General features: G+C 33.2%; 1 protein-coding gene across 1 annotated transcript; it reads left to right on the top strand.

Moving 5' to 3' along the window:
* Positions 1-4260: 4260 nt before the first annotated feature.
* On the top strand, positions 4261-7213 carry LOC119678198 (organic cation transporter protein-like). Its single transcript, XM_038089899.1, has one exon. The coding sequence runs from the start codon at positions 5147-5149 to the stop codon at positions 6830-6832; it is 1686 nt and encodes a 561-aa protein (XP_037945827.1). The 5' UTR covers positions 4261-5146; the 3' UTR covers positions 6833-7213.
* The last annotated feature ends 2528 nt before the right edge of the window (positions 7214-9741 follow it).

The following is a 9741-nucleotide window of genomic DNA, read 5'->3' as shown; positions in this document are numbered from 1 at the left end:
TCTTAAGAAAACTGACTAAGATTCACGAATAGTATTTAGTAAAGTTTCAAGAGTATTTTTATCTTTATTAACAGTCTATACAGGGTCTTTATTGACTTCTGTATCTGTATTATATAGTTACCATCTTAAGAAAACTGACTAAGATTCACGAATAGCATTAAGTAAAGTTTCAAGAGTATTTTTATCTTTATTAACAGTCTACACAGGGTCTTTATTGACTTCTGTATCTGTATTATATAGTTACCATCTTAAGAAAACTGACTAAGATTCACGAATAGCATTAAGTAAAGTTTCAAGAGTATTTTTATCTTTATTAACAGTCTACACAGGGTCTTTATTGACTTCTGTATCTGTATTATATAGTTACCATCTTAAGAAAACTGACTAAGATTCACGAATAGCATTAAGTAAAGTTTCAAGAGTATTTTTATCTTTATTAACAGTCTACACAGGGTCTTTATTGACTTCTGTATCTGTATCATATAGTTACCATCTTAAGAAAACTGACTAAGATCCACGAATAGTATTTAGTAAAGTTTCAAGAGTATTTTTATCTTTATTAACAGTCTACACAGGGTCTTTATTGACTTCTGTATCTGTATCATATAGTTACCATCTTAAGAAAACTGACTAACATCCACGAATAGCATTAAGTAAAGTTCCAAGAGTATTTTTATCTTTATTAACAGTCTACACAGGGTCTTTATTGACTTCTGTATCTGTATCATATAGTTACCATCTTAAGAAAAATGACTAAGATCCACGAATAGCATTAAGTAAAGTTCCAAGAGTATTTTTATCTTTATTAACAGTCTATTATTTATTAACACAGGGTCTTTATTGACTTCTGTATCTGTATCATATAGTTACCATCTTAAGAAAACTGACTAAGATCCACGAATAGCATTAAGTAAAGTTCCAAGAGTATTTTTATCTTTATTAACAGTCTACACAGGGTCATTATGGACTTCTGTATCTGTATTATACAGTTACCATCTTAAGAAAACTGACTAAGATTCACGAATAGCATTAAGTAAAGTTTCAAGAGTATTTTTATCTTTATTAACAGTCTACACAGGGTCATTATTGACTTCTGTATCTGTATTATATAGTTACCATCTTAAGAAAACTGACTAAGATTCACGAATAGCATTAAGTAAAGTTTCAAGAGTATTTTTATCTTTATTAACAGTCTACACAGGGTCTTTATTGACTTCTGTATCTGTATCATATAGTTACCATCTTAAGAAAAATGACTAAGATCCACGAATAGCATTAAGTAAAGTTCCAAGAGTATTTTTATCTTTATTAACAGTCTACACAGGGTCATTATGGACTTCTGTATCTGTATTATACAGTTACCATCTTAAGAAAACTGACTAAGATTCACGAATAGCATTAAGTAAAGTTTCAAGAGTATTTTTATCTTTATTAACAGTCTATTATTTATTAACACAGGGTCTTTATTGACTTCTGTATCTGTATCATATAGTTACCATCTTAAGAAAACTGACTAAGATCCACGAATAGTATTTAGTAAAGTTTCAAGAGTATTTTTATCTTTATTAACAGTCCAGACAGGGTCTTTATTGACTTCTGTATCTGTATCATATAGTTACCATCTTAAGAAAACTGACTAAGATCCACGATAGCATTAAGTAAGTTCCAAGAGTATTTTTATCTTTATTAACAGTCTATTATTTATTAACACAGGGTCTTTATTGACTTCTGTATCTGTATCATATAGTTACCATCTTAAGAAAACTGACTAAGATCCACGAATAGTATTTAGTAAAGTTCCAAGAGTATTTTTATCTTTATTAACAGTCTATTATTTATTAAATCAGGGTCTTTATTGACTTCTGTATCTGTATCATATAGTTACCATCTTAAGAAAACTGACTAAGATCCACGAATAGCATTAAGTAAAGTTCCAAGAGTATTTTTATCTTTATTAACAGTCTACACAGGGTCATTATGGACTTCTGTATCTGTATTATACAGTTACCATCTTAAGAAAACTGACTAAGATTCACGAATAGCATTAAGTAAAGTTTCAAGAGTATTTTTATCTTTATTAACAGTCTACACAGGGTCTTTATTGACTTCTGTATCTGTATCATATAGTTACCATCTTAAGAAAAATGACTAAGATCCACGAATAGCATTAAGTAAAGTTTCAAGAGTATTTTTATCTTTATTAACAGTCTACACAGGGTCATTATGGACTTCTGTATCTGTATTATACAGTTACCATCTTAAGAAAACTGACTAAGATTCACGAATAGCATTAAGTAAAGTTTCAAGAGTATTTTTATCTTTATTAACAGTCTACACAGGGTCATTATGGACTTCTGTATCTGTATTATATAGTTACCATCTTAAGAAAACTGACTAAGATTCACGAATAGCATTAAGTAAAGTTTCAAGAGTATTTTTATCTTTATTAACAGTCTACACAGGGTCTTTATTGACTTCTGTATCTGTATCATATAGTTACCATCTTAAGAAAAATGACTAAGATCCACGAATAGCATTAAGTAAAGTTTCAAGAGTATTTTTATCTTTATTAACAGTCTACACAGGGTCATTATGGACTTCTGTATCTGTATTATACAGTTACCATCTTAAGAAAACTGACTAAGATTCACGAATAGCATTAAGTAAAGTTTCAAGAGTATTTTTATCTTTATTAACAGTCTATTATTTATTAACACAGGGTCTTTATTGACTTCTGTATCTGTATCATATAGTTACCATCTTAAGAAAACTGACTAAGATTCACGAATAGCATTAAGTAAAGTTTCAAGAGTATTTTTATCTTTATTAACAGTCTACACAGGGTCATTATGGACTTCTGTATCTGTATCATATAGTTACCATCTTAAGAAAACTGACTAAGATCCACGAATAGCATTAAGTAAGTTCCAAGAGTATTTTTATCTTTATTAACAGTCTATTATTTATTAACACAGGGTCTTTATTGACTTCTGTATCTGTATCATATAGTTACCATCTTAAGAAAACTGACTAAGATCCACGAATAGTATTTAGTAAAGTTTCAAGAGTATTTTTATCTTTATTAACAGTCCAGACAGGGTCTTTATTGACTTCTGTATCTGTATCATATAGTTACCATCTTAAGAAAACTGACTAAGATCCACGAATAGCATTAAGTAAAGTTCCAAGAGTATTTTTATCTTTATTAACAGTCTATTATTTATTAACACAGGGTCTTTATTGACTTCTGTATCTGTGTTATATAGTTACCATCTTAAGAAAACTGACTAAGATCCACGAATATTATTAAGTAAAGTTCCAAGAGTTTTTTTATACAGTAAAAAATAGTTAAATATAATTAACTATTAAATTAAGTTAAAATTTTATGCATTTAATAAATAATGTAGTTGATTTCGTTCTAACTAAGGAAGTATTGGACTACTACTACTCATCTACGTGAGTAGTGTTCACTTTTTAAATGTTTAATTCAGCACGTTTGAAGTTTTATAAATAAATATATGAGTAGATATTTACATGTTGTACTAAAAAAATGTCGTTCGACATTGATTTTTATATTTCACTATCTCAACTTAATCAGCGGCAATGGCAAAAATAATTGTGTCATTTGTTCTTTATTCTTTTTTCCCATATTGTGGATATTTGTGGATATTTTTAACTGAACAGTTTTTTTTTTCTAGTAACAAAGGCCATTGGATTTACATACGTAGAGAAGACATTACGAGTTGGCGGGCTTTGAGGAAAAATAATCGTGCTACAGCCATGCGGAGGTCATGTGTTGTGTACACCCTAACACAAACGCGGAAGAACGTTAGAAAGTAGTAGAAAGTAGTACACAGGATATCAGCGTAGGTATCTGCACAGTCACGCCATATGTATCTAATCAGTGAAGCGGTAATACTCATACAGCAAATGTATCTAGCGAATGTATCGTGCGTTGCTGGTTCCTATTGAGTTGAGTTGCAGAGGCTGTGCGAGCTTTTGTGTGCTGCCATTATATATGTTTCTTTTGGCAGTTGAATAGTCTTCACTCACTCACGTGCAGATTGCAAGAGTCTGAACGAGAGTCTCACACTCATACACACTCACTCGTATCTAGCGGCGATTATAGAAATCTAACAGAGATACAATTTGCGTTTGAGTGAAAATATGATGGCTCGCACAATGTGGTCTGTTGGTTGGTTAAGTGAGTTAAGTGAGTTTGATAGTCAAGCATATAAATCAGTTTGTGAAGAACTGTGGACGTGAAATGCGGACGTGAGACTGTTGTGCGCGGTATAATGATACAAGCATCTGATTGAAGGAATAGCAAAGAAAACGGTTTGTGCGGTAAAGTGAAGTAAGCGTTGGTCATTGAACTACCAACTGCGTTTCTAATAAACAAGAAATAGATAATTGCTATAAGCAGCAGTCGCAGCGAAGACATTCACATTCACATAGTTACGATTACGTATACGCCGCGTTACCTTGCAAAAAGCAAAGCTATTCGCAATCTGCTGTGCGAATGCCGTATGAAATGGTGCCAGTGTGCCTGTGAGATACTTGTTGAATCGTTGAATCGTTGAATCGTTTATTCGTTGAATTGTTGTATGAGCACAGCTGTTGGCCTATTTCAAACCGAACATGTGCAGTAGTCGACAGCGCAACAGGCAACAGGCATGAGGCATGAGGTGGCGGCATTATCTACGTAGTTAGCAAGACTTTTCTAACTTATCTTCGCTAATCTGTGCAGCCAACAATAGAACGCGCCACCACGTACTTTAGCCAACGCGTTACTGTGTTCGAATTGGCAAGACCCAAGAGCCAAGAGCCAAGAGCCGAGAACCGAGGCGGAGAGCGAAAGACACGGCGTCGAGTGCGCATGTAGTGATTCATGCACACCGATAAACTCACAAACAGACGTCGAATTCGTTCTGCTTGAAATTTTTTCACTTCAGTTTTCTTTGTTTTAGCGATTTTGTTGCTTTCGTGCTTTTCAGTGTCAAGTTTACGCATTTTCGGCTTCCTACAAAATAAAAACAAATTAAAAACAAAATAAAACAAAACTGAATCAAAATTGAAAATAATTTAAATTTTACGCGGGAACCGCTCGAGTTTCTATCATCTCGAATAACTCGAACTTAACAAGATGGGCTATGATGAAGTAATTGGTTACTTAGGCGATTTCGGCAGATATCAAAAACAGATTTACTTTCTTCTCTGCCTTCCCGCGATATCGTGCGCTTTTCATAAGCTAGCTGGTGTTTTTCTATTGGCGAAACCAGATTTCCGTTGTGTGCTGCCCTTTGAACACGAGCAAAATGTGTCTTATGAACTGCCAGCGCATATATGGAAGTTATCCTATCCACCAACAGAATTAGGGGACAAATTCAAGACTTGTGAGTACTACAATGCGAACTATACGTTTGACTATTTGAACGGCAGCACGCCGAATAGTGCCAATGGCACTGCGCAATGCAGCGCTTATGTGTATGACAAGTCTCAGTACGAGAACAGCGCAGTGACTGAATGGAACATGGTGTGTCATCGCAGTTTACTGGCAGCGACTAGTGACTCCTTGTTTATGGTTGGTGTCTTGCTGGGGAGCATTATTTTTGGTCAGCTCTCCGATAAGTATGGACGTAAACCCATATTTTTTGCTTCACTTGTCATTCAAGTGATATTTGGCATATTGGCTGGCATAGCACCGGAATATTTTACTTACACTATATCTCGCATGATTATTGGCGCTACTACTTCTGGCGTGTTTCTTGTGGCATATGTGATAGCCATGGAAATGGTGGGCCCTTCAAGGCGTCTCTTTGCTGGCGTTGCGTGTCAAATGTTCTTTTCGGTTGGTTTTATGCTGACTGCAGGATTTGCTTATTTCATACATGACTGGCGTTGGTTGCAGATTGCACTGACACTACCTGGTTTAGCTTTCATGTGTTACCATTGGATTATACCAGAATCTGCACGTTGGTTGCTGTCTAAAGGTCGTAAATCAGAGGCAGTTGTTGTTATACAGAAAGCGGCTAAAGTAAATGGAGTCGTAATACCATCAGAAGTTTATGACAATCTCATCGATGAAGAGGAAGAAAAAAAGAAGCAAGAAACAAAAGATCCAAATGAAAAAGCACCAAATGTATTCGATCTGCTGAAGTATCCGAATTTGCGTCGTAAAACGTTGCTCATATTTTTCGATTGGTTTGTGAACAGTGGCACATATTATGGGCTCTCCTGGAATACTAATAATTTGGGAGGCAATGTGCTATTAAATTTTATGATCTCTGGTGCCGTTGAGATTCCGGGATATACCTTTTTGCTTTTTACACTGAACAGATGGGGACGACGTACAATACTTTGTGGTTGCATGTTGGCTGCGGGAGTAGCGTTATTATTAACTGTTATAGTGCCTGCTGATACGAACTGGCTGATTATAGCGCTTGCTATGTTTGGAAAATTAGCTATCACTGCCGCTTATGGAACAATTTACATTTTCTCCGCTGAACAATTTCCAACAGTGGTGCGCAATGTAGGTTTAGGTGCATCGTCAATGATGGCGCGGGTTGGTGGCATTTTGGCTCCCTACTTGAATCTACTTGGTCAAATTTGGCGTCCACTACCTCTGATCATTTGTGGTGCTCTAGCATTTACAGGTGGTTTGCTGTCGCTCTTGCTACCAGAGACGCACAACAAGCCTATGTTGGAAACAATCGCGGATGGGGAGATGTTTGGTAAGAAGCAACGTAAATGCGATGTCGCTGAAAATGGAGAGGAGCTAGCAGTCATTATGGCGGGTAAAAATGGAAAGCCAAACGGAGAAGCGGCTTAATTGAAGACAGAAGAAGAAGCGGCCTGCACAAGAATTATACTACGATTTTATTTTTTTATTTATAATATATTTGTAATCTATATTTAGTTATATTTGTACTTACGTTTGCACTATACGTGTTTACTTGATGAGAAAACAATTCAGAGCGAATTTTTAAATTTAATTATTTATGAACTGGGCTAGGTAGGCATTAGAGATTTAATTTATTCATCATTATTAATTCCTATATTAAGCACACAATTATTTACATTCAATTATTATTTACAAAATGTTTGTCTGCTTATCAGATGTTAATTAATATTAAAAGTCAACATTAAGACAATAAAGCTAAACCAAAGCGCAACAAACTAAGATATTTCATATACAAAAATATTATATTAAGTATGTGGCTGAATGTGTATATTTTTACTTATCAGTACGAACTGCAGTAAATAAATGCATTTAGCATTTATATTTATTTATATATATATTAATATATTTACACAAGTATGGGTACAAATTCACTGATAACAGCAGCCTCATGTTTACAGCAGAAGATGTCCACAAATCTCACTGAGCACAAATGGTAAACATTTAAATAAGTTGTATTTTTTTTATATAATCTATATGGATATTATTTTTATACAAACAAAATGTTAAAACAATATAAATAAATAAATTAAAATAATTCAAAAAATAAAATACTTAAGCTAAAAATATTTAATTGTTAAAGTTTAATGCTATAAGCTTAGTAGGGTGTTTCTTCACTTGAAAATCATTCTTTACGTTCGTTACTTACAATATATTACACTGAACTATATTGAATTGTACTATATATCATTCTTCTTCTTCTTGTAGCTCTTCTCTTCTAAGTGAAGCATAGAGACTCTCATTGAATTGTACTATATATCATTCTTCTTCTTCTTGCTGTCTTTCTCTCCTAAGTGGAGCATAGGACCTCTCATCGAATTGTACTATATATCATTCTTCTTCTTCTTGTAGCTCTTCTCTTCTAAGTTAAGCATAGAGCCTCTCATATTGAATTGTACTACATATCATTCTTCTATATATATATATATATCTATTTCTCAGTGGATCATAGGACGTCTCATGAAATTGTACTATATATCATTCTTTTTCTTCTTGTAGCTCTTCTCTTCTAAGTGAAGCATAGAGCCTCTCATTGAATTGTACTATATATCATTCTTCTTCTTCTTGTAGCTCTTCTCTTCTAAGTGAAGCATAGGACATCTCATGAAATTGTACTATATACCATTCTTCTTCTTCTTGCTGTCTTTCTCTCCTAAGTGGAGTATAGGGTCTCATATTGAATTGTACTACACATCATTCTTCTATATATATATCTACTTCTAAGTGGAGCATAGGGCCTCATTATATAGCATTATAAAAATTAAAGGAATCTAATTTTTTCGGTTCTAATTTTTGTAATAATATCAGTATATCAATATCAGAAAAAGATCTTAAAGATGCATGTCATTGCCAATAGATCATTTCATCTCAAAGAACTTTTCCCGCGAAAAAAGAAATGCACTGGGTTAAAAATTAACCATTTTTACATGCGTACTGAGTACAAGTCTTCCTATGTCTTCTGCAGGTAGTATCATTTGTTTAATAGTATCTGAACAAGAAATCCAAACATTTTCTGTGTCACTTCTGCGTCTAAGCTATTATAAACCAAACTGTTTCAGGGTGTTTGACTTCCTAATTCACTAACGAGTGACTTGATTTTAAGATTTAAATTTCATAAATAAGTCATTTTTACCAGTTGTCACGAACAAGACGTTGACATTATCCAATGGTGGTAACGTCAAACTAGTTAATTGCAAATAGTCTGCGGGCAGGTGTTCACCTACACTTGCCATACTTTAACTCAAATACATTAACTGAGAATTTATCTCCCGATTAACTGAGAATTGAATAGACTAAATTGATAAGACTGAACTGAGCTATTGTGTGGAAATATTTAACACAAAAAGGCAATTCAATTAATGTAAAGAACACTTTAATATATTTAATTTAACTCGCTGGGTTTTCTCAACGATGGTCCATTTTTTTTGATTTTTCTAGATGATTGGTTGAGTGGTCAAGGTCTTTAAAAAATCTAAAAAATCCATAAACGGCAAAATTTGGAAAATTTACAAATTATTTATACGTTTTTTATTTGGAATATAAGTTTTGTACCTAACATCAGAGCACAACCGTTTGGTTATTTAAATAATTTACACTCTGGTTTTTATTCATTATTTATTATATAAATAATGAATAACAATGAAATAAATCTATTTATAAAAATTTTATGTTCACCGTTTAAAACGTTTTTTTGTTTTGTTTGCTGTTGAGGGAAGGAAAAAAGACAATTAATTTTAGTAAGAAGCAGAAAAGTTCTTGAATTTTGTTTTGTACTGAATTTCTTGTTTATTGGAATAAGATAAGAAATATTTATAAAATCTGCCTAAAAGTATGCTGTGAAAATGTTTTTAATTAAAGTAGCGCCCTAACATATGTACGCATAAAAGCTAATTAGACAATATCAAAAACATAGAAATATTTGTATGTCTCTTGGCAATATGATGCTGCATACTGTACAAATCCAAAAATGTCCAACAATAATATGAAGGATCGCATATGTGCTTTAGAGAAGGGAGTGGTAAAATAAAATTCAAAATACTAAACGTAAAAATAATTCTTGCTCAAAAACTCATAATTTAAACTATAGACGTAGAACTTGTTCTTAATACACCGATAACCTCGCATAGGACATCTGTCCCACAGCTAAACATCTAGAATAAGTAAGTCACAATCATTCCTCGCGTTGGGAGGAGTCGTGCCGGTCATAATGAAACACTTTCATTAAATTAAACACTTTCATTAAATTTTTTGTTAAATAAAACAAAAAATGATATATGCGA

Source organism: Teleopsis dalmanni, chromosome 2 (genome assembly GCF_002237135.1).
Source record: "Teleopsis dalmanni isolate 2A chromosome 2, ASM223713v2, whole genome shotgun sequence".
In the NCBI taxonomy this organism is placed as follows: Eukaryota; Metazoa; Arthropoda; class Insecta; order Diptera; family Diopsidae; genus Teleopsis; species Teleopsis dalmanni.
This window is presented reverse-complemented; position numbering and strand designations above follow the sequence as displayed.

What these genes read in the sequence shown, in the direction of transcription:
- LOC119678198 (XM_038089899.1), top strand. Translation starts at nt 5,147, where the DNA reads ATGGGCTATGATGAAGTAATTGGTTACTTAGGCGATTTCGGCAGATAT.